Here is a 27867-nt window from a genome sequence, read left to right as displayed (position 1 = left end):
AAGCCCCACCTTATCTCAGCTCACTGGTCACCATAGCCGCACCCAACTGCAGCGCGCGCTCCAGCAGGTATATTTCACTGGTCACCTCCAAAGCCAATTCCTCGTTTGGTTGCCTTTCCTTCCAGTTCTCTGCTGCCACTGACTGGAATGAACTGCAAAAATCACTGAAGCTGGAGACTCATATTTCCCTCACTAACTTTAAGCACCAGCTGTCAGAGCAGCTCACAGATCACTGCACCTGTACATAGCCCATCTGTAAATAGCCCATCCAACTACCTCATCCCCATGCTGTTATTTATTTTGCTCCTTTGCACCGCAGTATTTCTACTTGCACATTCATCTTCTGCACATCTATCACCCCAGCTTTTACATTTAAAATTGCTATATTGTAATTATTTTGCCACTATGGCCTATTTATTGCCTTACCTCCATTATCCTACCTCATTTGCACACACTGCATATAGACTTTTTCTTTTGTATTATTGACTGTATATTTGTTTACTCCATGTGTAACTCTGCTGTTGTTTGTGTTGCACTGCTTTGCTTTATCTTGGCCAGGTCGCAGTTGTAAATGAGAACTTGTTCTCAAATGGCCTACCTGGTTAAATAAAGGTGAAATACAAAAATATAAAGAAATAAAAAGAAGTGGTAAGTTTTTAGGGAAATCTCGCACCCATCTGGGCTAAGAAGCTGGTTCCCCTTTCTTTGGAATCATATGGCAAAGCACAGTCTTTGGTTTCATTTAATAATTTCCAACACCCTAACAAAAATATATCCCTCACAATGATACTAAAATATATCTAGCCCATGAGCAAATTGGTTAGGGAACATTTGGAATATACCTCTTGATTTATCACTAGTGACAATTATGTACAAAATAGTCTATTTAAGATTCTAGAATCAGTTCTACTGGCAATACAATACTGTTTTTAGCATACTGCTCATGCTTCCTAATATATAACAAAGATGTTCTAGTTTCTGTTTTATAAGACGTCTTTGATTGACAGCTGTTCATGTTCTCGACTGACACATGTTGCACATGCGCACTTTTATTTAGGCCTACATTTCGTATACTTCCGCCAATGTTCGACATTTTCGGTATTCGTCGTGTGGATTTCGTCATTTTCCGTTCGAATTCGAGCCCTGTCGATAGAACTGATTTTCGTCGTCTCCCTCGTTCTCCGTGTTGTTGTTCATCTCGGTGACGCGACAGAGGTGTAGCCTGACGCGGTCTCTTACGTGTCGGTCTGAATAAAAGTGGAGCTCGGAGGACCCGGGAGTGACGAAGCGAGTCTGTGTCGGGTAAGCATCCGATGCGGAGAGGGGGATAGAAGAAAGCCCTGGTGTGTTGGAGAAATCGCTCCAAATCTAACAAAGAGATCATGGCGGCGGTGTTGCAGAGCCACACGATGTTGAGTCAGTCTACAAAGCTAGCCAGCCAGCTATGTGAGAATGGTACTGGAAACATGGGAGTGAGGCTTGAGTCCTCGAGTAAAGATTGCAACCACAGTAATTAATAGCATCAGCATGTTGGCTAACAGACCTAGTTTGGCCATCTAGCTACATAGCCAGCTGGCAATCACAAAAAAACATGTAGGTTCGAATGCCTAACTTGCTAAGCTAACTAGCGGTATATAATGATAGCCCAGCCCAATACTATCTGGCTTAGCTACAGACATTTCCCTCCCAAAGAACTAGCTAACGTTAGCTTGCAATATAGTCCGTCTGCAAACACAGCGTGGTTGTCTTGGATAAGCATACTACATTAGCGAACTTAGATAAAGACATCAATTAAAGTGTCATAGCTAGTCAACGTTAACTGAACCATATGCAAATGAATTGATTAAGCTAAAACTCTTGATTTTTACCGCATGGGACACATTTGTATATTTACGTTAGCTCGCTAGCAGCTATAGCTAGTTAGCCAGGTTGTCGATATTAGCTAGCTACCACAAATATTTAATATAACGAGCAACAATATGAACATGGATACATTTCGTACCATTTGGTTGAAAATGTATTTTTTCTTATCTATTAGTATAGCTAGGCAAGTGTCAGCTAGCTACTATTTTCTTTGTAGCTAACAATGCTATATACTTTGCTAGCTAACTACTTGGAAAAGGGCGGCAATAACGGTATCGTGTTAGGAAATGATGTACTGCATATTATACTGTAAATTGAAAATACACTTAACTAGTGTTGTCATAAAATCATTACGTTCATGCAATGTTGGAACTTATTAAATACACATTGAGCAACACATTTTTACCTTAGGAACGTTACTTATGGTTTGGGATAGTATCTCCTATACTTTCAGATAGTCACACGTAATACTGCATGTCTGGTGTAGCCTACAATCACTTAAACAAACCTGGTCTGGTATGAATAGACAGAGGCACAAAAGCCACGACCTGAAACATCACAGTTAGTTCATAACATCACTTAATCAGTGCTCTCCAACCCTGTTCCTGGAGAGCTACCATCCTGTAGGGTTTCACACCAACTTTCTTCCTGGAGAGCTACCATCCTGTAGGGTTTCACACCAACTTTCTTCCTGGGGAGCTACCATCCTGTAGGGTTTCACACCAACCTTCTTCCTGGAGAGCTACCATCCTGTAGGGGTTCACACCAACCTTCTTCCAGGGGAGCTACCATCCTGTAGGGTTTCACACCAACCTTCTTCCTGGGGAGCTACCATCCTGTAGGGTTTCACACCAACCTTCTTCCTGGGGAGCTACCATCCTGTAGGGTTTCACACCAACCTTCTTCCTGGAGAGCTACCATCCTGTAGGGTTTCACACCAACCTTCTTCCTGGAGAGCTACCATCCTGTAGGGTTTCACACCAACTGTAATCCAATGCACCTGATTCTAATAGTTAGCTGGTTGATAAGCTGAATCAGGTTAGTTAGAACTGGGGTTGGAGCGAAACCCTACAGGATGGTATCTCCAGGAACCGGATTGGCGTGAACCTACACAACTTTATCTCTCCAGAAACAGGGTTGGAGAGCCCTGAATTAAATCCACCCCATACCAATATTTTACATTTTGTGTAAAACCGTACATTCACAGGCTCTCCAGAGTTCTCCACCCGCCATTCCAGCCAACTAAATGACCATGGAAGTGGGAGCCGATACACAGCAGGGTGGTGACACAGCTGTTTCTGAGTCTGAGGCCCAGCAGATCACACTGGCCCAGGTACAGTACCCTCATCAACATTGCCAGACACTTGAATCAAATTACTTTATTGATCCTCTGGTGGAAATTCTTTACGAGGCCCTACTTTTGGTGTACATGTATGAGTCTGTATGGTTGTGTTTACAGCCCAATTTTGATGTTTTCCCCACCAATTTGTCTTGACCAATCACGTCATATCTTTTTAGAGCTGATATGATTGGTCAAAAGAAAGCTCAGAATTTGGCTGCCTGTGTAAATGCAGCCTATGCGTGTAGGGAGCCTCCATATGTGGGCTGCATTCAGCAGGGCAGAACATTGTAGAATGTTCATAAATAAATATGTTGTGTAGAAGAGCAGAACTGTTCACTGACATGAAGAATAATCAATCACTTCTATTCATGGTCTTTGATTGTAACCATTATGTGGAGTTTGGGCTCCCGAGTGGCGCAGTGGTCTAAGGCATTGCATGTCAGTGCTAGAGGCGTCGCTACAGACCCAGATTCGATTCCAGGCTGTATCACAACCGGACATGATTGGGAGTACCATAGGGCGGCGCACAATTGGCCCAGCGTCGTCCGGGTTAGGGTTTGGCTGGGGTAGGCCGTCATTGTAAATAAGAATTTGTTCTTAATGACTTGCCTAGTTAAAGGTTAATATGATGGACCAGTTTCCCAAAAGCATCTTAAGGCTAAGTCCATCGTTAGAGCCATAGGATCCTGTTGTGCTGAACTGGACTTGGCCTTAAGATGCTTTTGGTGAACCGGGCCCTGGAACGAGCATGTATCGCCCACACTCATAAGCCGTTTCTCAATCTGCGTCTCTGCTGCAGGTGTCTATGGCAGCAGGACAGGTCTCCTCCAGCGGCCCCACAGTCACCCTGGTGCAGCTACCCAACGGGCAGACGGTTCAGGTCCACGGGGTCATCCAGGCCGCCCAGCCCTCGGTCATCCAGTCGCCTCAAGTACAGACTGTTCAGGTGAGCCCCATTCCAGTAGTCTATTGTGATGTACATGCAATAGGCTTTGGTAGTAGGCAGCAACGGCTCTATATTTGACCTGTACTGTTGGGAGCTTTAAGAATTTCACTGTACCCTTCAATTACATGTGTGACCCTGTGCATGTGACTAATGAACTGATCTAATCTATAGCAGAGAATCTCTCAGATAGCAGCTATTTGAGGGTTGGTATGGGTCACATACAGTAATATAACAGATCAAAGGAACATTATTGGATGCTGTATAGGTATTAATGCATTTCCAATAAACTGCAGGGTGTCAATGTGCTTTGGTGATGAACTTTCACTTGATGTTATATCCCTATAAAATTAATTACTGGGAGATATATTATATATTAGTGTCTGACTCTCTATTTTCATAGCTTATAGTTTATTTGCCGTTAGTCAGCAACGCCACACCAAATCCTTTTCTCTGGGTGTGTGCCAGCTATGCTTCTTAGTAGACTGTTATAAAACCCATTTTACCAAGACAAGTATGATTCTTCATGTTCTGAATGGTTCAGGTGGGTCTTTCTCTAACATATCATTAACATATCATTAACATATCTAAAAGGTTGGATTTCATCACCTAATACATCTGATAATAAGCAGCAAGTTTCCTGTAAATGACTTTTGAGAATTTTACATTTCGTGGTCAAAGTCGTTTATGTGGGTCGCAAAAAAACTAAATTAGCACGAGACGAGCTGAAATAAATGTAAAAGGCTTGGGGTATATGCTTATTGCTCTGACATTTCAGAGCTACGCTTGTTTTTGTGAGGTATCTTGGGGAAATGACAGGAATCTTGAATGAATATGAAAAGTGGATATCCATCTTACCTCTGTTTCATGTCCTCTGGATTCTAGAAGAAAGATCAGTTCAACGGGAAAGTGATTTTCCAGATTTTTGCCACTTTTTTTTCTCTCTGGCCTCGGTTGATTTAATCACCCTAATTCTGACCATCCTACAAGGGTAACATCTTTCCAATGGATTATATTATTTTACCCATTGGTCAAAAAAAAAAGTGTTTTTGATTGGACACCCTATAAACTGCAACTCTTGTGTTTGACCCTGTCAGATTTCAACAGTTGCAGAGGATTCCCAGGACTCCCAGGAGTCGGTGGACAGTGTGACAGACTCTCAGAAGAGGAGGGAGATTCTGTCCAGACGTCCTTCCTACAGGTACCGCTCCTCCACAGGGCCACTGTCTCGGCCTCATGGTGGCAGGGAAAAAAATCCCAATCTGGCAACATGACTGTAATGTTGCCAAATTGGGATTATTATTTTTTAATGCAGATTGGGTGCCATTTTGGATCTGATTGGGCCGTGAATGAAATCTGATGACACATTGTTGACTGAGAGTCCGAGACATTGATTGTGTTTGTGTTTGCAGGAAGATCCTGAACGACCTGTCGTCTGACGTGTCTGCGGTCCCGCCGATCGAGGAGGAGAAATCGGAGGACGACTCGACCCCCGCCATCACCACCGTTGCCATGCCCACATCATGCCCCATCTATCAGACGGCCAGCGGCCAGTACAGTACGTAACCCCTACCTATTCAATCCTCAGTTTTATCCCCCCGGGGGGGTTCTGTAAATCTAGGATCAGCTTCCCTCCACCAATCCCCTCTACATGGGAAAATGATTCACTGACCCAAGATCAGCATCTAGGGACAACTTCACCTGTATTCCAGTTTCATCATGGCCATATGTGAAGAGTGCCTGCTTGTTCTGGTTTGGACAAGCTTAGTTGGCTTTCTTACTTTATATTTGATGAGTCGTGTATGGTCAATGACTATAGTGGAAATAGGGTCATGTTCAGTAGGGAGAAATGTTTGAATGAAACGGGAAGGTTCAACCTGAACATGTCCAATAATGACAATGTTAATTTTCCGTTTCGCTATGGTTTGCCTTGTTGAACATGACCGAGCAGACCGTAGTAATGTTCCTAACCTGACGATCATCCATTAACCCCCCCCCCCCTCCTCTGCAGTTGCCATCACCCAGGGCGGCGCCATCCAACTGGCCAATAACGGTACAGATGGCATGCAGGGGATGCAGACCCTGACCATGACCAACGCGGCGGGCGCCCAGCAGGGCACCACCATCCTGCAGTATGCCCAGACCTCCGATGGACAGCAAATCCTGGTGCCCAGCAACCAGGTGGTAATGCAAGGTGAGAACCTCTTGGACCATGGGAGGCCCCAGTCGCAATCAAGTTTTAGTTCTTACTGGGTGCCCGTCAGTTGTTCTGCTCGTACATTCTAAACAGAACCGTTTTCCTGCATATGCAGTCACACAACAACACAAACAACTCCTGTATGCCCACAATTTCTTGACGTAAACACCAACACGTCCCTTCTGTTTCCCAGCTGCCTCTGGAGAAGTGCAGACCTACCAGATCCGTACGGCCAACACCAGCAGCATGACTCCTGGGATGGTGATGGCCTCCTCTCCCGCCCTGTCTGGCCAGGAAGGCCCAGAGGTTGTCGTCACCCGTAAGAGGGAGGTCAGACTGATGAAGAACAGGTAGGTGGAGTAGAGGGTAGAGATACTGTTAACTAGGGTTGTGTTGATCACTTTAATGAAGGCTGTTGGGTGAAATGGTAGACTACATCCTATAATGTGGGTGTACATTTAGCATGTTGTTGATATGGAACTCCTATTTCTATACCTACACAATAAAGCTGAGGTAATGTTAAGTGAAAACATGATGATCGTGTTAAGATTTGCTGAGGCGGACATACTGTACTGACTGTCCATACCTCTGTGTGTGTGTGTGTGACAGGGAGGCGGCCCGGGAGTGTCGCCGGAAGAAGAAGGAGTACGTCAAGTGTCTGGAGAACCGTGTGGCCGTTCTGGAGAACCAAAACAAAACCCTCATCGAGGAACTGAAGTCACTTAAAGACTTGTACTGCCACAAATCAGAGTAGTGTCCCACCCCCATGTACAGAGACTCACCACAGAGCCATGTATCTGGCACCACCCTCCCCCATTTATCCTTTTCTTTTTAAAAAGCTCTACCAGTCTATGAGACCTACAGAAAGAGGAAAAAGAACAAGAACACAATTTCTCCACTTTTTCACAAGTATCCCTTTAAAAGGATGACCTCATGAGTACCCCTAAAAAGGATGGCCTCATGAGTACCCCTAAAAGGATGACCTCATGAGTACCCCTTAAAAGGATGACCTCATGAGTACCCCTTAAAAGGATGACCTCATGAGTACCCCTTAAAAGGATGACCTCATGAGTACCCCTTAAAAAGGATGACCTCATGAGTAAAAGGATGACCTCATGAGTACCCCTAAAAAGGATGGCCTCATAGGTACCCCTTAAAAGGATGATGAGTACTTTCCATAATGAGTACCCCTAAAAGGATGAGGTGGAGCACACCGTTTCTCCACCAATAGAATGGAGCCCCTAGTGGAATCTTAGTGGTAGGTATTGTGTCTATCCACAACACCACTGCTGCTAACTAACCAGTAGTCCCCAGTCTCAAGATGTCAGATACCAGGAAAACACCAGCCGTAGAGGACTAGGACCCCTCTGCCCACCATGAACTACCCTATACAACTATTGAGTTTGGACCGTCGCCTGGCAACACACGTTGAAAATGATTTTGGAAAAATGGTCATCTTTTTGAGTGCTACACTATTCAGTATTTAGGCTGATGATTGCTTTAACTCTTCTGTTACTTAATAACACTTTATGTGGACTGTAGATCCCAACCACTGTCAGATGAAATGTATTATCTTTGAGCTTGAGTTGGTTTATCATGTATTGAATTTTTCTGCTTGCCAACTTTTGTTATTCAGCATTGTTAAGTCGGGTGTTTTGGGGTAGGAGATGGATTGTGGGTGGATTGTCTGCAACAACTAACAGGCATTAAAAGGTAACCTCAGCGATATGACGTAGATGCAGAATGTAAACAGCATAGTGGGTCAATTTCCACAACTAAGTGTGTTGAAGCGAGAGACTCAACTTCTCCGCTGTTTTGTTGCCATGGCTACCACTACAACGTGAAGTGATACTGTGTGATGGCAGTGTTGCATCTCGCTCATCTCAATATCTCCGGTGCTGCTCGGGGGGAAAGTCATTTCGCGGAGTACCTTTTTAAAGAGTTGTGCTAATGTAGACTGAGCTACCACACAGCTGACAGGAGGAGTTGTGAAATATGACTGAAGGGTAGACTATGGGTGTTGTATAGTTTGCTTTTAGGCATTCATGTAATGTATACGATGTCTGAGGCAGTGTGTGTGTTTGAGTCTCCTTCTTGTTTGTTTCTCCATGGCCTGAACAGGCATAAGGCATAATCATATTGGAGGATATCCTAACTTCCACTTAAATTAATCATGCATTGACATCAATGGGATTGTAGAGTGAAAGTTAGGATTAGCCCCACAATCTCACTTTTTCATCTGTTGTGCCTCAAACACTTCTGATAGAACAAGGGAAGAAGCATTTTCTATCATGTAGTTAGTTAAAAGGGATAGTTTGCTTGGATCTGCAGTGATGACGTAGACCTCGATTTTGGGATCCATCGCTGACATTTAGACTGACAACTCATCAACAAACGTGGGATTACACCAGGGCGCGTTCAGCAGCTCACAACAATGTGGAACAGATACAAATGTTCAACTAGTACTGTTTTGTAGAACAGACATGCCTTTCTGACATGTAAAATAAGGATTCATGTCAACTATATTTCTATCGGCAATGTTCCATAACATTTGCTTACTGAACCCGGTCTTCTGTTTGATTGGATAACAGAATGCCATATTGTATTATTTTGTTTTTACGTAGCCATCTGTCATAAATAACATATATGCATCTTATTTTTAAAACACTTGCCATTTCTGTTCATATTTTGTAAACGTTGTATTTCTTAATGTCAGCATTCACTTGTATGAAAAAAGCAAAACAATTATATTACAGATTCTACTATTTGTTTTTGGCAGCTGTTAATAAATGTGTTTCTGGTATTATTTTTCAGATGTCTTAATTTGTTTTCAAATCCATTTTTATCAAAAAGGGATGAATGAAATTAAGACGATTACAATCACCCACAGTAGCTGGGTTGTAGCTCCATATTTTCTCCCTACTGGACACAACCCTGCATGAAACAAAACCATCCTCCATGAACCATCTCACTGACTGCCCATTTATGAGTAGTAGCTCCCTGAACCATCAATGATTGACAGCACATTGATCCATCCACTGTGATTCAAACCCCTCACATCCCCCATCAGTGGTTCCTACAGATCTCTCCTTGCTGGAAGCTTCACAGCCTTGTAGATGTGAATGTCTCTTTCCTTGTCATAGTGCACCTGGTGTACTGTGAAGCGCTGCTTCAGCATGCTCAGGAAGTTAGTGTCTCGCTGGTAGCGGATCTTGCAGGCCAGTAGCACTACACTACTCTCTGAGCTGAGGTGCTCCATCGTTTGCAGTAATGATGGAAATGTGTCTTCCAGGTAAACAATGTCTGCTCCCAGCACTATGTCAAAGCCTCCTTTGGGATAGCGCTCCAATCCCTGGCCCCAGGTCAGTTCTGAGACCTCCACTGCTCCTAGCTGATCCGGGGGAATGTTCTCTTTCACATTGGCTGCAAGGAAGCCCAAGGCAGGCTCACGGTCTGTGATGGTCACTTTTTTGGCACCTTTGGACAGAAGACTTGCACGGTTAGCACATGTAAAAATGTGACTAACAATTAGTAGTTCTAACAGTTGAGCCTGATCCACACTATAGGGCCAACCCAAACAGTTCTGGCTCTGATGGTTTATTTTCACATTGTCCTTTCCAGAATGGTTTCAGCTCAACTGTATTGTAGTCAGGCCAGCCCACATCAGCTCAACTGTATAGTAGTCAGGCCAGCCCACATCAGCTCAACTATATAGTAGTCAGGCCAGCCCACATCAGCTCAACTATATAGTAATCAGGCCAGCCCACATCAGCTCAACTATATAGTAGTCAGGCCAGCCCACATCAGCTCAACTATATAGTAGTCAGGCCAGCCCACATCAGCTCAACTATATAGTAGTCAGGCCAGCCCACATCAGCTCAACTATATAGTAATCAGGCCAGCCCACATCAGCTCAACTATATAGTAATCAGGCCAACCCACTTCAGCTTGGTTTGGCCCTGTAGTGCAAGTCTCCCCTGTGAGTTCTTACCTAGAAGAGCTGCCACGATGCCCACCAGTCCAGTGCCTGCCCCCAGCTCGATGGCAACCTTCCCTGTCAGCTCGACCTGCCCCAGCTCCAGGTACATACACATCACTACCGCCTGACAAAGGAAAACATAGATGTAAGGAGAGAACAGTATCGGTAAATTGTGGCAGAATCAATCGTACCATAGTTGGCTACATCTTTGTCACACTCAAGAAGACGACCCGTAATTCAACAGATGATTGAATAGTTCATATTGGAATTTAAAAAATAAAATAAAAATGCTGCAAAGTATGTACAGTCGTACACCAACGATGGTCACTCACTGCATCCCAGACGACAGCAGCTACTCCGAGTTTATTCCAGTCCTGGGTTAGTCTGACATTGTGGTCAGCAAAACGGAACTCTGCAGACGTATTATGTAGTTTTGAGAGCACGGGCAAATAATTCCCATCATATGGTACAAGCGCCATAGTCAAAAGAAGACCATGGAAATGTAATATAATATGTAACTTTTAGTAAGCTTGAAATTCATACCTCGCTGAACGATTTGAGGAAGTGGAAAAATCTATATTCTCGCGATAATAAAATCGTAGAGCTGACACTTGTCAAATGACAATGTTCACCAATCTCTGTCAAATAACAATTATTAATCTTGGTAAACAGCCAATGGTAATTGACGTGCATCAAAATGGGCCGTTCTTGAGGGCGTTCCTTCCTAGTTGGCTTTGGCTGGAGTGGGAATCAGCTGTTAGCAGGCTAGCTAGTCGTCTCAAATCTGAGCATTATACATTTCTGTGTACGGTGAACGACCATACCTAGAACATTTGCTGAGACGAAGGAATTCGGCATATTCTCTGACTGCAATGCATCGCAAGAATAGCTAGATCAAGTGGACCGGCATAAATAGCCAGTTAGCTGACGCCTGGATTAGCGTTAGCCGGGTGTAGGGCTAGCTAGCAAACTACGTCTGGTTTATGAAGACCAGATTAATGTTCTTTAACGTATCAGCTGTCTAGCAACTTCAGCTAGGCTTTTTAAAACCGAGTATAACGTGTCGCCATTAACGGTTAAACCGGTGTCCTAGCGTTGCCAGCCTTTGGATTAGTTTAGTGGTCAAGCCTGTATCTGGCCGACGTATCAATGCGCTACTCGCCATGCCTTTGCGCACACGCCCTGAAAAATATAGGGATTCAACTGTTCAGTTTGAATTGTGTGTTGTAGATATGAACCCCGATATGTGGCTGCTACTCATGTATTTAAAATTGAATGTGTCATTTTGAGACCAGACATCACTGACAGTGGTTCTGTCTGATGTTATAGACGAGTGGACGGTTCTTTCAGATATCTGGGGTGTAGTCAGTAGTAGGACTTTAGCAAATTGTTCAATCATGGGGGCTACAGTGTCATGCTGCATGTCCCCCGGCGGGAGTCCAAAGCTTGCAAGGAGAGCAGTCGAGCTCGACGACTACCCAATAACCACTACTGGCGACGACGTAAGCGAGGACACGGGCACCTATCTGCAGCACATCAGCGATAGAGAGGTCCCGGATGGTAGGTGTACTTTTCGGATAAGCTGGAGTGGAGGGGTATACGTCATGGTCACGCCTCTCTGAACAGCCAAGAAGACATGCATGAAAGGGGAAAGGAAGATATTGCTTGCTGTTAATGCACAATGCATACATCACACATCAGTTTATGACCTGTTGCACTATTGATTGTTCAGTCATATTGGTTCAGCTATTCCAAGATATCCTGCAGAGTATCGAACATTGTTTTTGCTTTTTTGCAGAGTATCTAGCGTTGTTGCTTAGCCTGCTGCATTGTTTTTGCTTCAGCTATAGCCTGCAGAGTATCTAGCGTTGTTTTTGCTTCAGCTATAGCCTGCAGAGTATCTAGCGTTGTTTTTGCTTCAGCTATAGCCTGTATCGAGCAGAGCTATCTAGTATCGTTGTTTTTGCTTCAGTTATAGCCTGCAGAGTATCTAGCGTTGTTTTTGCTTCAGCTATAGCCTGCAGAGTATCTAGCGTTGTTTTTGCTTCAGCTATAGCCAGGTAGTATAGTGGTTACAGCGTTGGGCCAGTAACCAAATGGTTGCTGGATCGAATCCCTGAGCTGACAAGGTAAAAATCTGTCATATGGCAGCCCCCACCTCTCTGATTCAGAGGGGCTGAGTGAAATGCGGAAGACATATTTCAGTTGAATACATACAGTTGGACAACTGACTAGGTATCCCCCTTTCCCAGAGTATAGTGAGTGTCATGATGTCAAGTCACAAGGTGCACCCCCAGAAGTAATGATCTGTAATCAGTCAGTAGTATACTGTGTCTCACTCTGTTTTCAGATACACATGGTGCATATAGTTGGGATACGTGTGCATTTCTTGTGTGTTGGTGATAAAATAGGTGTGTATTTCTTGTTTCTTTCAGAATTGGCGCAGGAGTCCAACCCATCCGATAATGCCAGAGCCAGCACAATCTTCCTCAACAAGTCTCAGACTGATGGTAAGTGTGTAGCGGTGTTGTTAGAGATGGGTAAATAAAATCATTTTCCTTCTGCCGCCAGGCAGGCAGGTATCAGCCCTGCTGAAAGGCAAATAATAGGATAGATAGTTCTGCTACCAGAAACGCACATCAGCAGAAGAGACTGTCTAGACTGAAGACTGTTGGTCAGATGGCAAGTAGAAAGGATAAGACACACCATATAAAACACATGTCACAGCACAGCGGTGACACAACCAATAATACCACCAACAATAATAATGGCTGAGCAATTTATAAGGCAACTTCATAGAAACAATTGACAAGAAAGAACCCACTCATGACCTGTAGAGAATTTGCAATATTCGGTATTACCTCCCAGTGAGGGGGGGAGGGGGGGGTGTTCTACTCTTCTCGGCCAAATGTCAATAGTTCCACACCAAATCAATACAGTTCAAACAACAAACTCCCTTTAACTACAATGTCAACCCAAACATGTCTGGCAGGTCAGTAATAGTCCAGCGCCACTGAACATCAAAGGGACTCTGCATTGTGGAGGAGTGCTGCAGTGTAGAGCACAGAGAGGAGGGGGTCTTAGCTGTTGCACGGATTGTCCGTCGGATACACCTGATGGTTGGTTGGTTTGTCAAAGCTTCGCAACAATGTTGCTACCACTCCATGTGATCAATGACAGGAGCGCTCCCAAAAGATGCACCCCCACCTAGAGAGCTCACACCGGCGTTCCACCCCCCACCGAGAGAGCTCACACCGGCGTTCCACCCCCCACCGAGAGAGCTCACACCGGCGTTCCACCCCCCACCTAGAGAGCTCACACCGGCGTTCCACCCCCCACCTAGAGAGCTCACACCGGCGTTCCACCCCCCACCTAGAGAGCTCACACCTAGAGGCGTTCCACCGGCGTTCCCCCCCACCTAGAGAGCTCACACCGGCGTTCCACCCCCCCCCCACCTAGAGAGCTCACACCGGCGTTCCACCCCCCACCTAGAGAGCTCACACCGGCGTTCCACCCCCCACCTAGAGAGCTCACACCGGCGTTCCACCCCCCACCTAGAGAGCTCACACCGGCGTTCCACCCCCCACCTAGAGAGCTCACACCCGTTCCACCCCCACCTAGAGAGCTCACACCGGCATTCCACCCCCCACCTAGAGAGCTCACACCGGCGTTCCACCCCCCACCTAGAGAGCTCACACCAGTGTTCCACTTCAACACTTTACAAAGTACTCTGAAAAATAAACAAGAGTTCTGCAGAGTTGCACACGGTGTCAAACTGCCGCGCCAACCGAGAGCTCTCCACAGAGCGCCGGAAGAGCTATCTTTATCTCCCCCCTCCTGACTGCTGATGCGCTCTTAAAGTGGCAGTGCACAGTGAAGGCTCCGTGCAGCATGTCGCCACAAGTGGCATGGGGATCTTCTACTTCTCATGGCTGTATCCTCTGGTTATCATGGAACGGTGCAGATAGAAATGTCATGAATAGAGTTGACATGATTTCTTATTCTACATGTCAGAGGGGCACGGTTGTTCTACGTAATATATTTCTTTATCTGAACGTCCCACAACGTTGTGCCATGCAGATCACGTCCCAGATCTGGTCTGGACAACAGGAGAGTCTGTCTAATGGTCACAGTCAGATAGTTATTCAACACGTTCAGGGAACTAACTGACCTAAGATTTGTCTGACTTTTTTCCCCCTCCAGTGCGGGAGAAAAGGAGAAGTAACTACTTAAGTAATCATCACGTGAGTAAATCCATCTGTCCAGTCGAGCGTTACTATGGCTACCCATGGACATCCACTGATCCTAATGCAGAGATGTCAGGAAGTGATGCTATGTTTTTCCCTGTTCCATGGACTAAGAACTACTCCCTTTTCCTAGACGTCTCCTGGATTATCTAAAAGTACAGCTCCTGCTCCACAATATTCCTTGACGATAGCACGGTCAGCCTGCCCAACCTGAAGAGTACGGTCAAATGGTGAGTCCTCCTTACCTCCAACCACACGACAGAGCAGAAAAGAAGCGGTCGTTGTAAGGACTCACCGTCTTGTCTCTCTCTGTTCCAGTGTCACGTTGGCGATATACTATCACATAAAAAACAGGTAGGTTCTATCGGTCATTCATCTCATGAGGAAAACGGTGAGGAAAATGATATAGAGACGTGGTGAGGTGAATGGAGGAGTTTTGTGGTGATCATTTGTCATGACATGGTACCATGGTAATGAAGGTGTGTTGATTTGTGTGACATGGTAATGAAGGTGTGTTGATTTGTGTGACATGGTAATGAAGGTGTGGTGATTTGTGTGACATGGTAATGAAGGTGTGTTGATTTGTGTGACATGGTAATGAAGGTGTGGTGATTTGTGTGACATGGTAATGAAGGTGTGGTGATTTGTGTGACATGGTAATGAAGGTGTGGTGATTTGTGTGACATTATGGGAGTGGTCTTTCTCTGTGTGTGTGGGCTTGTAGCAGTAGTGTTCAGTCTATTTTTTTCCCCTCATCAGGGATTCAAACCGTTCTCTGGACATTTTCGATGAGAAGATCCACCCATTAACGGTGAGTAGGTGGAAGAAGATACTGTATGTCGTGTGTGTGTGTGTGCACCAAACCTCCTGTCAGACTGACTGGCCAGGCCTCCTCTTCCTCAGAGAGAGAAGGTTCCAGAAGACTACTACAGCGTGGACCCTGAACACAAGCTCATCTACCGCTTTGTCCGCACGCTCTTCAGCTCGGCCCAGCTGACTGCTGAGTGTGCCATCGTCACCCTGGTACGTATGCCACCAGTCTGTTGCCCTCCAGTCTGTTGCCCTCCAGTCTGTTGCCCTCCAGTCTGTTGCCCTCCAGTCTGTTGCCCCTCCAGTCTGTTGCCCCTCCAGTCTGTTGCCCCTCCAGTCTGTTGCCCCTCCAGTCTGTTGCCCCTCCAGTCTGTTGCCCCCTCCAGTCTGTTGCCCCCAGTCTGTTGCCCCCCAGTCTGTTGCCCCCAGTCTGTTGCCCCCCAGTCTGTTGCCCCCAGTCTGTTGCCCCCAGTCTGTTGCCCCCCAGTCTGTTGCCCCCCAGTCCCCCAGTCTGTTGCCCCCCTGTTGCCCCCCAGTCTGTTGCCCCCAGTCTGTTGCCCCCAGTCCCCCAGTCTGTTGCCCCCCAGTCTGTTGCCCCCAGTCCCCCCAGTCTGTTGCCCCCCAGTCTGTTGCCCCCCAGTCTGTTGCCCCCCCAGTCTGTTGCCCCCCAGTCTGTTGCCCCCCAGTCTGTTGCCCCCCAGTCTGTTGCCCCCAGTCTGTTGCCCCCCAGTCTGTTGCCCCCAGTCTGTTGCCCCCCCAGTCTGTTGCCCCCCAGTCTGTTGCCCCCCAGTCTGTTGCCCCCCAGTCTGTTGTCTGTTGCCCCCAGTCTGTTGCCCCCCAGCCCCTCAGTCTATCAGTCTGTTGCCCCCAGTCTGGGAGCTCACTATTCACTTTGGGCATGTTTACTAGTTAAATGTTGTGGCGTGTTGAGAGCTGACGTGAGTAAAAGAGACTCTTGTTCTGCATAATAATCTATTGTCTCCTGCTGAACACCTGGCCCTGGTAACGGTGTTACTGTGTCCTGCTGAACACCTGGCCCTGGTAACGGTGTTACTGTGTCCTGCTGAACACCTGGCCCCGGTGTTACTGTGTCCTGCTGAACACCTGGCCCTGGTAACGGTGTTACAGTGTGTGAACCTGGCCCTGAACGGTGTTACCTGCTGAACACCTGGCCCTGGTAACGGTGTTACAGTGTCCTGCTGAACACCTGGCCCTGGTAACGGTGGTGTCCTGCTGAACACCTGGCCCTGGTAACGGTGTTACTGTGTCCTGCTGAACACCTGGCCCTGGTAACGGTGTTACCGTGTCCTGCTGAACACCTGGCCCTGGTAACGGCGTTACCGTGTCCTGCTGAACACCTGGCCCTGGTAACGGGCGTTACCGTGTCCTGCTGAACACCTGGCCCTGGTAACGGTGTTACTGTGTCCTGCTGAACACCTGGCCCTGGTAACGGGGTTACCGTGTCCTGCTGAACACCTGGCCCTGGTAACGGTGTTACTGTGTCCTGCTGAACACCTGGCCCTGGTAACGGTGTTACCGTGTCCTGCTGAACACCTGGCCCTGGTAACGGGGTTACCGTGTCCTGCTGAACACCTGGCCCTGGTAACGGTGTTACTGTGTCCTGCTGAACACCTGGCCCTGGTAACGGTGTTACGTGTCCTGTCCTGAACACCTGGCCCTGTTACGGGGTTACCGTGTCCTGCTGAACACCTGGCCCTGGTAACGGTGTCCTGCTGAACACCTGGCCCTGGTAACGGGGTTAGTGTCCTGCTGAACACCTGGCCCTGGTAACGGGGTTACTGTGTCCTGCTGAACACCTGGCCCTGGTAACGGGGTTACAGTGTCCTGCTGAACACCTGGCCCTGGTAACGGTGTTACTGTGTCCAGCTGCTGATGAACACCTGGCCCTGGTCCGGGTTACTGTGTCCTGCTGAACACCTGGCCCTGGTAACGGTGTTACTGTGTCCAGCAGTGTCCTGAACACCTGGCCCTGGTAACGGGTTACTGTGTTACCGTGTCCTGCTGAACACCTGGCCCTGGTAACGGGGTTCCAGCAGTGTCCTGGAACACCTGTTACCGTGTCCTGCTGAACACCTGGCCCTGGTAACGGGGTTACTGTGTCCTGCTGAACAGGCTGAACACCTGGCCCGGGTAACCCTGGGTTACGGTGTCCAGCAGTGTCCTGCTGAACACCTGGCCCTGGTAACGGGGTTACTGTGTCCTGCTGAACACCTGGCCTGTTCAGGTGTTCACTGTGTCCTGCTGAACACCTGGCCTGGTAACCTGTGTCCAGCAGTGTCCTGCTGAACACCTGGCCCTGGTAACGGTGTTACCGTGTCCAGCAGTGTCCTGCTGAACACCTGGCCCTGGTAACGTGTGCTGAACACTGCCCTGGTCGGGGTTGCCGTGTGAACACCTACAGTGTCCTGCTGAACACCTGGCCCTGGTAACGGGGTTACGGTGTGTCCTGCTGAACACCTGGCCCTGGTAACGGTGTTACAGTGTCCTGCTGAACACCTGGCCCTGGTAACGGGGTTACAGTGTTCCTGTCCTGAACACCTGGCCCTGGTAACGGTGGTGTACAGTGTCCTGCTGAACACCTGGCCCTGGTAACGGGGTTACTGTGTCCTGCTGAACACCTGGCCCTGGTAACGGGGTTACAGTGTCCTGCTGAACACCTGGCCCTGGTAACGGGGTTACAGTGTCCTGCTGAACACCTGGCCCTGGTAACGGGGTTACCGTGTCCCACCTGGCCCTGGCGGGGTTGCCGTGTCCTGCTGAACACCTGGCCCTGGTAACGGGGTTACTGTGTCTTGCTGAACACCTGGCCCTGGTAACGGGTTACCGTGTCCTGCTGTGGCCCAGCAGTGTCCTGCTGAACACCTGGCCCTGGTAACGGGGTTACTGTGTCCTGCTGAACACGGGGTTGCCGTGTCCTGCTGAACACCTGGCCCTGGTAACGGGGTTACTGTGTCCTGCTGAACACCTGGCCCTGGTAACGGGTACTGTGTCCTGCTGAACACCTCCAGCAGTGTCCTGCTGAACACCTGGCCCTGGTAACGGGGTTACTGTGTCCAGCAGTGTCTGAGACTCATTTACTGTGTCCATCCTTCCCCAAGGTGTACCTGGAGCGTCTGCTGACCTACGCTGAGATGGACATCTGTCCCCTGCAACTGGAAGCGGATCGTACTGGGAGCCATCCTGCTGGCGTCCAAGGTGTGGGACGACCAGGCCGTGTGGAACGTAGACTACTGCCAGATCCTCAAGGACATCACCGTGGAGGACATGTCAGTGTCCCTCTGTCCTGTCCAGTCACCTGTCCCCCTGACTGCTCACCTTCACAAGTCACCCCAACCTTTAGGCATTAGATCTGAGGGTTGGATAGGTGTAAGCAAGAGGGATGACTACCATCATCCTTACAGCTCTCCAATCCTCTCATATCTAAGTGCTTAGGGCAGGGATATTCAACTCTGACCCTATGAGGTCTCTGAGCCTGCTGATATTCTGTTCTATCTGATCTTTAATTGCACCAATCTGGTGTCCCAGGTGTCTCAGTCCCTGATTTAGAGAGGAGAACATAAAAAAGCAGTGGAAGTGGCTTGGAGGTCCAGTTGAATTTGAGGGGTGTCAGGGTAGTTTTAGGGTTCAGGCTGTGGGTCTCCCTCCAGCCCCCTGGAGTGGCATAAGGCCCCTTCTTACCACTGTGGGCTTCTTGTGGCACATCCTTGTTCAAAGGACTATATTAATACAATATAATAGATTGATGCCGCTGACAAAGGTCTCCATAGAAGTGTGCAGGAAGGTATTGTTTTGGCTCTCACCCAAGAGTGAACTGTGAATAACAATATATACATCTCAATATTATGAGGCACATTGTTAAATTGGAACGTTGCCATGTGGGTCAAAACTCATCATCTTATGTAATCAATAAAATGAGATTTAGATTTTGCCTTGCTGGCCAGGTACATCTCAAAAGTCTCCCCTCGATTCCTTGCATCCTCAATCCTCTCCCCGAGAACTCACTTCCCTCTGACCTTTTGAAAAGGAGGCTGGGAGAGTATGGAGGATAAGGCTGCTGAGATTTACGCTCTACCCCTCTCTCTCTACCTGTACCCCTCTCTCTCTACCTGTACCCCTCTCTCTCTACCTGTACCCCTCTCTCTCTACCTGTACCCCTCTCTCTCTACCTGTACCCCTCTCTCTCTCTACCTGTACCCCTCTCTCTCTCTACCTGTACCCCTCTCTCTCTCTACCTGTACCCCTCTCTCTCTCTCTCTCTACCTGTACCCCTCTCTCTCTACCCCCCTCTCTCTCTCTACCTGTACCCCTCTCTCTCTACCTGTACCCCCTCTCTCTCTCTACCTGTACCCCCCTCTCTCTCTCTACCTGTACCCCTCTCTCTCTCTCTACCTGTACCCCTCTCTCTCTCTCTACCCCTCTCTCTCTCTACCTGTACCTCTCTCTCTCTCTCTACCCCCTCTCTCTCTCTCTCTCTGTACCCCCTCTCTCTCTCTCTCTACCTGTACCCCTCTCTCTCTCTCTGCCTGTACCCCCCTCTCTCTCTCTCTTGCTCTCTCTCTCTCTCTCTCGCTCTCTCAGGAATGAGATGGAGAGGCACTTCCTGGAGCTGCTTCAGTTCAACATCAACGTGCCGGCCAGCGTCTACGCCAAGTACTACTTTGACCTGCGCTCCCTGGCCGACGACAACAACCTCAACTTCCCCCTGGAGCCACTTGACAACCAGCGAGCCACTAAACTGGAGGTGAGGAGAGCTTCTAGAACGGCAGAAATGAAAACACTGCTACTTGGCAAGAGGAGAGTTTAATGGTAGTCCTGGTAACAACCCCAGCCCCTACTCCCCTACTATCATGTAGTTACTAAAAAATTGTTCCCAGGCTATCTCTGCTGTAATAAGTGTTGTGTTCCCAGGCTATCTCTGTGCTGTAATAAGTGTTGTGTTCCCAGGCTATCTCTGTGTAATAAGTGTGTGTTCCCCAGGCTATCTCTGTGCTGTAATAAGTGTTGTGTTCCCAGGCTATCTCTGTGCTGTAATAAGTGTTGTGTTCCCAGGCTATCTCTGTGCTGTAATAAGTGTTGTGTTCCCAGGCGATCTCCAGACTGTGTGAGGACAGATACAAGGATCTGGGCAAGGTGACCATAAGGAGGTCCTCAGCGCAGACAATCTGGTGGGTGTCCGAACCACACGCCGTGCTGTCCTAAAGCTGGACCTGCTACACACACAGGACAGGCTGAGGATGCACCGAAGGCCTTCCTAAACTAGACACTCACTGGCACCATCCACACACACAGCTGGTCCCAAATCTGTATGGTGGCAGCTCCACCACTGATACTGACTCATACACTCCAGGTCTGCAAGAAGGGTTAGAGTGACTGACACCACACACTGACCATGGTGACGAAGCCTCTAACTACCCTGTGGTGTAGTTTGGCACACGGACGGACAGATGGGGACGTAGGACGGTTTTCTTTGCTTACTGTGTAGGCCCTTTAGCTGGGAAATGTATCGGTTTTTAATTGAACATATTTTCAGTTGCTGTTTATTTCAAATAAACCGTAATAAATCAAATCTGTGTATGGTGTCTATTTCTAGATAAGATGTGTGATGTTATGTTGTCAGTCCTGGGTTTACTTTGGAGTACCAGCTGGGTGGGGTTGGCAGTTCTGGAGTGCCAGCTGGGTGGGGTTGGTAGTTCTGGGTTTACTTTAGCCTGTCTGGAGTACCAGCTGGGTGGGCAGTTCTGGGTTTACTTTAGCCTAGTTCTGGGTTTGGCAGTTCTGGGTTTACTTTAGCCTGTCTGGAGTACCAGCTGGGTGGGGTTGGCAGCCTGCCTGGAGTGCCAGCTGGGTGGGGTTGGTAGTTCTGGGTTTACTTTAGCCTGCCTGGAGTACAGCTGGGTGGGGTTGATAGTTCTGGTTTACTTTAGCCTGGACTACCAGCTGGGTGGGGTTGGCAGTTCTGGGTTTACTTTAGCCTGTCTGGAGTGCCAGCTGGGTGGGTTTGGCAGTTCTGGGTTTACTTTAGCCTGTCTGGAGTACAAGCTGGGTGGGGTTGGTAGTTCTGGGTTTACTTTAGCCTGTCTGGAGTGCCAGCTGGGTGGGGTTGGTAGTTCTGGGTTTACTTTAGCCTGTCTGGAGTACAAGCTGGGTGGGGTTGGTAGTTCTGGTTTTACTTTAGCCTGTCTGGAGTACAAGCTGGGTGGGTTTGGTAGTTCTGGGTTACATTAGCCTGCCTGTGGTGCCAGTTGGCAGTTCTGGGTTTACATTAGCCTGCCTGGAGTACAAGCTGGGTGGGGTTGGCAGTTCTGGGTTTACTTTAGCCTGTCTGGAGTACCAGCTGGGTGGGGTTGGCAGTTCTGGGTTTACTTTAGCCTGCCTGTGGTGCCAGCTGGGTGGGGTTGGCAGTTCTGGGTTTACTTTAGCCTGCCTGGAGTACCAGCTGGGTGGGGTTGGCAGTTCTGGGTTTACTTTAGCCTGTCTGGGTACAAGCTGGGTGGGGTTGGCAGTTCTGGGTTTACTTTAGCCTGCCTGTGGTGCCAGCTGGGTGGGGTTGGCAGTTCTGGGTTTACTTTAGCCTGTCTGGAGTACAAGCTGGGTGGGTTTGGTAGTTCTGGGTTTACTTTAGCCTGTCTGGAGTACAAGCTGGGTGGGGTTGGCAGTTCTGGGTTTACTTTAGTCTGCCTGTGGTGCGAGCTGGGTGGTTTGGCAGTTCTGGGTTTACTTTAGCCTGCCTGTGGTGCCAGCTGGGTGGGTTTGGCAGTTCCAGCTGTGGTGCTGGGTGTTTGGCAGTTCTGGGTTTACTTTAACCTGTCTGTGGTGCGAGCTGGGTCGGGTTTGGCAGTTCTATTGGTTTCATGTGTCAGGTTAAGCTCAATCAAGCCCTGTATTTGAAATTACTTCAAATAAATTGCGCTGATTTATATTTTCCCATTGGTCTTTCATAGATCTGACAGGACCAGACTGGAGAATCGTAGGCTCCATAAGCGGTCTGATGGTGTTTAGAATCAGAACAACCCACGGCAGAACATACTCCAGATTCACAAGCATTTATTCGCTACCTGGGTTACAGGCTACATAGTTTAACATGCCAGAATTGGACAAGACAATTTAAAAAGATTTTTAAAATCGCATGTACACTAATAAACCAGTTGATTTATTAGGTATTTAAGACAAAAGGCCATTCGATAAATGGGATGCTTCAGGTAGATTATGGATAACACATTTGCAGAGACAAACATGTGCTGCTGTAATTACTAGAACCCACCACATGGAGAGCAGAAGAGGCTACAACAGTGGTCTCTAAAGTGGGAAGTTGCACCTTTTTTTAAAGAGGCACTCCAGTCTCAATAGGTGGTCCAGGTAAGTAATCACAGCACAAGTGGTGGTGGTGGGGGGGTCTGTATTGCTCCTCAAGCAATGGGGAGGGGTCTGTATTGCTCCTCAAGCAGGGGGTCTGTATTGCTCCTCAAGCAAGGGGGAGAACGATGAAATTCAGTTAACACTATTTTCCTCATTTTCACCCTTATTCTTGGAGATATCCATTTAACAGGAGAAGTAAGACATTGAGTGGTGACACTCAATTCATCTGGACTTTTTAAAAAACTGACTTCATATTAAAATATGCACAATCATAAATGGGTAGTGAAATTCCTTCATCCTCACAAGGCGTTACTGTGTCCATACACATTTCAAGAGTGAAATGTCCTTTTAGGAAGGCCACTTTAAATAAAATGACAAATAGCAATTCTCCATCTTTATTACGTATAGAAGAATACCATGCCACTTATCTCCAGGTCAATGACATGACTGATTGGATTCCTAACCATTACGCTTCAGGTTAAGAACACACTAGCAAAACATGTCATTTAAAAATTCTAGAGACATATTGAACTGTCCCCCCAGATAATTTAAAAACACCTTTAAAAAAGTTCCAACTTCAGGGGAAATCTCCTGCAATGAGTCTAGAATGAGAACTAGGAAATATAATACAAAATACTTCTATATTGCCACAATTTGTTTCAACATGTCCTTATGTGAAGACAATAGTTTACATAATTTACAATCTGTTCAATAAGTTAAATTAACATCCATCTAGTTTCCGTCAGCCACTGTGGAGCACCATGAATCTGACAAGCGTCCAGCCAGTCTGGTCACACAGATGGGTGCGACAGGACTTGTGCTCAGACTGCGAGGGGAGCAGCCCGGTGCGTGTCGTGAGGATGTGCTGGCCTCGCTGTATACTGACACGCTGGACGGCTTGTGGCCCCAGCAGGGACATGAACAACAGCAGCCCTCAGGAACCTCCTCATGACTCCAGAGTCTTCCCCGACCACACCCACACCCCGAGGTGATCCCCACCACCAGGCTCATAAAGTACTTCAGCATGAAGATGGCGTGGTCTGGCCCTAGGCTTAGCCTCTCTCTCAGCCTGGCAGGAGCAGGAAAGACCCCTGTCCCACTGGGGCCTGAGGTGCTGCTCGTACACCAGACAGGCCACCACCACCGCTGCAGGGACCGTGTAGAGGACGGTAAAGAGGCCCAGCCTTAACATCAGCTTCTCCAGCTTGTCCGTCTTGGTCCCCCCCTGCTTGATGACGCGGATGCGGAACAACGACACAAACCCCGCTAGGAGGAAGAGGGAGCCGGTGAAGAGGTAGACCACCAGGGGAGCAAGCACGAAGCCCCGCAGGCTCTCCACACTCTGGTTGCCCACGTAGCAGATCCCTGCCACAGGGTCTCCGTCAGCCGCGCTCAGGGCCAGCACGGCGATGGTCTTGACGCTGGGCACCAGCCAGGCGGCCAGGTGGAAGTACTGCGAGTACCCGGCGATGGCCTCGTTGTCCCACTTCATACCCGCCGCCAGGAACCAGGTGAGCGAGAGCACCACCCACCAGATTGCGCCGGCCATGCCAAAGAAGTAGACCAGCAGGAACACCAAGGTGCACAGGCCGGCAGGGCCCGAAGCGTCGTACAGCACGTGCCCGCCGTCCTCGGAGCACGCCACACGCCGTGGCCCGCCGCCAGCCGCACCATGTATCCCAGGGAGATGAAGAGGTAGCAGGCAGCCAGATAGACGATAGGCAGCTCGGGGTAGGAGAAGCGGTCGCGGTCGATCAGGAACGTGACCACCGTAGTTAAGGTCGAGACGAAGCAGAGGACCGACCACAGGCCAATCCAGAGGGAGGTGAAGGCGTGTTCGTCCGGGGTGAAGTAGGGCTGACGGCAGGGCTGGGCGCAGTTCTCCACGGGGCCTGTGTGGACGCCGCGGCCGTACAGTGAGCGGGCCTCATGCTTGACGGACACCAGGGGGTGGCGACAGCGGCAGCCGCGTTGTTCACAGTCCTGGTGGTGGTGACTGTGGTGGGGTTTGGGCAGGAGATGCGGCCTGCGGCGGGCTGGGTTGCGGTAGGGGGCCTTGGGGTAGGCTTCGGGGGGAAGGCCGGGCCTGGGGATAGAGTAGTGGCGTCACTGCTGTTCCGGTCCATACAGAGGAGGTCAGCATCACCCAGCTCTGGCAGCCCTCGCAGCTCATCCTCTCGGGCCATTCAAACCCATACTGGCTCATCAGGGGGAGCAGCCGCGCTTTGGCCCGCTCGCACACGGAGCGGCACGGGGGCAGAGGCTTGCGATAGTCCGGGATGCAGATTGGGGTGTACATGCTGCAGAGGAAGAAGAGCAGGTCAGGGGAACAGTGGATGCGCACCAGCGGCCAGAACTGGTGCACCTCCAGCCCCACTCGTCCTGAGTGTCGTGGTTAAACTGGTTGGGCGTGTAGGTCAGGTTGTAGCCGATGCCTTTGCACATGGGGACCGTGATGGGTTCACACACGATGGCCTTGGAGGCAGCGCGCACCGGTAGTGCGCATCAGCAGGAGCAGGCACAGAACGCTGATGTGAAGAGGGCAGATGTGCGTCATGGTCGCCATGGAAGCTCCTCCAACGCTGTGGATGCCCATAAAAAAGATACTTGAGGTTATTGGACAGGAAGTGCGCTCTGAACGTTTGAAACATTGTATTACTGTTTCTATGTTCTATCAATAATACACCCAATGTACTTTGGGTGATGAAACAAGTTGATCAAATGTATAACTCACCAAGTCGATCACACGGGAAAATGTAAGCTAGCGCATCAATATGCAATGCCAATCAAAGAGAGAAGCGCCATCTGATAGATCTTGCCACCACTAAATTCACTCCCAGTGTACCTTTAGGAAACGCGCCTCCGGTGCAATCAAATCAAGTCCATTTCGACTCGATAATGCAGACGGATTTGTCAGGCAGCAACGCCTAATCCTTGCGCCACACTTTGTCTTTAAACAATATTTAGTGAAACAGCCTCCTGTTCTCTGGAGAGAAAACTACACTCCACGACTGTCTTCCTCGTGCGTCTTCTTGCTCCGGCTCCTAACCACACGGAATAACAACACCTTGGCCGCTTACCCTGGACAGCCACGCCCACAGGGCTGCGTCCTCTCCAATAGGAATCCGCTTACACCCTGAACGACTCAATCAGTACGTTCTTTACCCATAACCTACTTGTCACATAAAGTAATATCATTCCTTATTTGTATAGGCCTTCAATCTATGTAACATCACCAGTAAAGTTAGACAATGTTTAAAGTAGTGTTGTGACCAACTCAATCCATTCATTCCTTTTACCATGACCTTATGAGACAACTGAATGCATTCTATATGACCTCACACCGACAATGTTTTATCAAAAGTAGTGTTTGATTACTAGTTAAGTCAATTTCAATTGACCCCCCCCCCCCTCCCCCCTTTGCCCTCAGACCAGACTCAGTTATTCAGGGCATGGACTCTACAAGGTGTCTGAAGTGTTCCACAGGGATGCTGTTCCATGTTGACTCCAATGCTTCTCACCGTTGACTGAAAGTCCTTTGGCACACATAGGAAATTGTTGAGCGTGAAAAATCCAGCAGCGTTGCAGTTCTTAACACAAACCTGGCACCTACTACCATACCCTGTTCAAAGGCACTTAAATGTTTTGTGTATGTGGACTGCAGTGTGCCAGTTCAACACTGCACCTAATCAGACATATATCTTTGTCCTAAACTACAGACAGAATATAAAACAGGTAGGTCTACTTGAACACATGTCCTGTGTGAGCTATGCTCCTATAATTAATCTGTGTGTTTGTCCTGTGTGAGCTATGCTCCTATAATTAATCTGTGTGTTTGTCCTGTGTGGGCTATGCTCCTATAATTAATCTGTGTGTTTGTCCTGTGTGGGCTATACTCCTATAATAATCTGTGTGTTTGTCCTGTGTGGGTGCTCCTATGTAATTATCTGTGTGTTTGTCCTGTGTGGGCTATGCTCCTATAATTAATCTGTGTGTTTGTCCTGTGTGGGCTATGCTCCTATAATTAATCTGTGTGTTTGTCCTGTGTGGGCTATGCTCCTATAATTAATCTGTGTGTTTGTCCTGTGTGGGCTATGCTCCTATAATTAATCTGTGTGTTTGTCCTGTGTGGGCTATGCTCCTATAATTAATCTGTGTGTTTGTCCTGTGTGGGCTATGCTCCTATAATTAATCTGTGTGTTTGTCCTGTGTGGGCTATGCTCCTATAATTAATCTGTGTGTTTGTCCTGTGTGGGCTATGCTCCTATAATTAATCTGTGTGTTTGTCCTGTGTGGGCTATGCTCCTATAATTAATCTGTGTGTTTGTCCTGTGTGGGCTATGCTCCTATAATTAATCTGTGTGTTTGTCCTGTGTGGGCTATGCTCCTATAATTAATCTGTGTGTTTGTCCTGTGTGGGCTATGCTCCTATAATTAATCTGTGTGTTTGTCCTGTGTGGGCTATGCTCCTATAATTAATCTGTGTGTTTGTCCTGTGTGGGCTATGCTCCTATAATTAATCTGTGTGTTTGTCCTGTGTGGGCTATGCTCCTATAATTAATCTGTGTGTTTGTCCTGTGTGGGCTATGCTCCTATAATTAATCTGTGTGTTTGTCCTGTGTGGGCTATGCTCCTATAATTAATCTGTGTGTTTGTCCTGTGTGGGCTATGCTCCTATAATTAATCTGTGTGTTTGTCCTGTGTGGGCTATGCTCCTATAATTAATCTGTGTGTTTGTCCTGTGTGGGCTATGCTCCTATAATTAATCTGTGTGTTTGTCCTGTGTGGGCTATGCTCCTATAATTAATCTGTGTGTTTGTCCTGTGTGGGCTATGCTCCTATAATTAATCTGTGTGTTTGTCCTGTGTGGGCTATGCTCCTATAATTAATCTGTGTGTTTGTCCTGTGTGGGCTATGCTCCTATAATTAATCTGTGTGTTTGTCCTGTGTGGGCTATGCTCCTATAATTAATCTGTGTGTTTGTCCTGTGTGGGCTATGCTCCTATAATTAATCTGTGTGTTTGTCCTGTGTGGGCTATGCTCCTATAATTAATCTGTGTGTTTGTCCTGTGTGGGCTATGCTCCTATAATTAATCTGTGTGTTTGTCC

General features: G+C 48.1%; 2 protein-coding genes and 2 pseudogenes across 4 annotated transcripts; 2 read left to right on the top strand and 2 right to left on the bottom strand.

Annotated features, from left to right (window-relative positions):
- Positions 1 to 1120: 1120 nt before the first annotated feature.
- On the top strand, positions 1121 to 7440 carry LOC135537583 (cyclic AMP-responsive element-binding protein 1-like). Of its 3 annotated transcripts, none has more exons than XM_064963713.1 (8): positions 1121 to 1302; positions 3071 to 3196; positions 4005 to 4151; positions 5246 to 5349; positions 5561 to 5706; positions 6160 to 6342; positions 6539 to 6695; positions 6955 to 7440. In XM_064963713.1, exons 2-8 carry the CDS (start codon positions 3110 to 3112, stop codon positions 7097 to 7099), a joined length of 969 nt encoding a protein of 322 aa, XP_064819785.1. In that variant the 5' UTR covers positions 1121 to 1302; positions 3071 to 3109; the 3' UTR covers positions 7100 to 7440. The 3 variants fall into 3 exon arrangements, with proteins under 3 accessions (XP_064819785.1, XP_064819787.1, XP_064819786.1); XM_064963715.1 differs by lacking the exon at positions 1121 to 1302 and adding an exon at positions 1309 to 1446; XM_064963714.1 differs by lacking the exon at positions 1121 to 1302 and adding an exon at positions 1309 to 1455.
- Positions 7441 to 7817: 377 nt separating this feature from the next.
- Positions 7818 to 10896, bottom strand: LOC135537584 (protein N-lysine methyltransferase METTL21A-like). Its single transcript, XM_064963716.1, has 3 exons — positions 10657 to 10896; positions 10337 to 10448; positions 7818 to 9822 (listed from the first exon to the last, which is right to left on the bottom strand). Exons 1-3 carry the CDS (start codon positions 10801 to 10803, stop codon positions 9422 to 9424), a joined length of 660 nt encoding a protein of 219 aa, XP_064819788.1. The 5' UTR covers positions 10804 to 10896; the 3' UTR covers positions 7818 to 9421.
- Positions 10897 to 11056: 160 nt separating this feature from the next.
- Positions 11057 to 20968, top strand: LOC135537585 (cyclin-Y-like protein 1; annotated as a pseudogene).
- A 2532-nt stretch (positions 20969 to 23500) lies between these two features.
- Positions 23501 to 25651, bottom strand: LOC135537587 (frizzled-5-like; annotated as a pseudogene).
- Between the last annotated feature and the right edge of the window lie 2216 nt (positions 25652 to 27867).

The sequence above is a fragment of the Oncorhynchus masou genome, unplaced genomic scaffold (assembly GCF_036934945.1).
Source record: "Oncorhynchus masou masou isolate Uvic2021 unplaced genomic scaffold, UVic_Omas_1.1 unplaced_scaffold_821, whole genome shotgun sequence".
Classification (NCBI taxonomy): domain Eukaryota; kingdom Metazoa; phylum Chordata; class Actinopteri; order Salmoniformes; family Salmonidae; genus Oncorhynchus; species Oncorhynchus masou.
The sequence above is the reverse complement of the archived record's forward strand: the minus strand, read 5'-3'. Positions and strand labels throughout refer to the sequence as shown.

Coding starts and splice junctions, on each gene's coding strand:
- LOC135537584 (XM_064963716.1), bottom strand. CDS start 10,803: ATGGCGCTTGTACCATATGATGGGAATTATTTGCCCGTGCTCTCAAAA. Junction 10,449..10,656: donor CTGCTGTCGTCTGGGATGCA/GTGAGTGACCAT, acceptor TTCCTTTGTCAG/GCGGTAGTGATGTGTATGTA. Junction 9,823..10,336: donor CATCGTGGCAGCTCTTCTAG/GTAAGAACTCAC, acceptor TTCTGTCCAAAG/GTGCCAAAAAAGTGACCATC.
- LOC135537583 (XM_064963713.1), top strand. CDS start 3,110: ATGACCATGGAAGTGGGAGCCGATACACAGCAGGGTGGTGACACAGCT. Junction 5,350..5,560: donor TCCAGACGTCCTTCCTACAG/GTACCGCTCCTC, acceptor TTGTGTTTGCAG/GAAGATCCTGAACGACCTGT. Junction 5,707..6,159: donor GACGGCCAGCGGCCAGTACA/GTACGTAACCCC, acceptor CCTCCTCTGCAG/TTGCCATCACCCAGGGCGGC.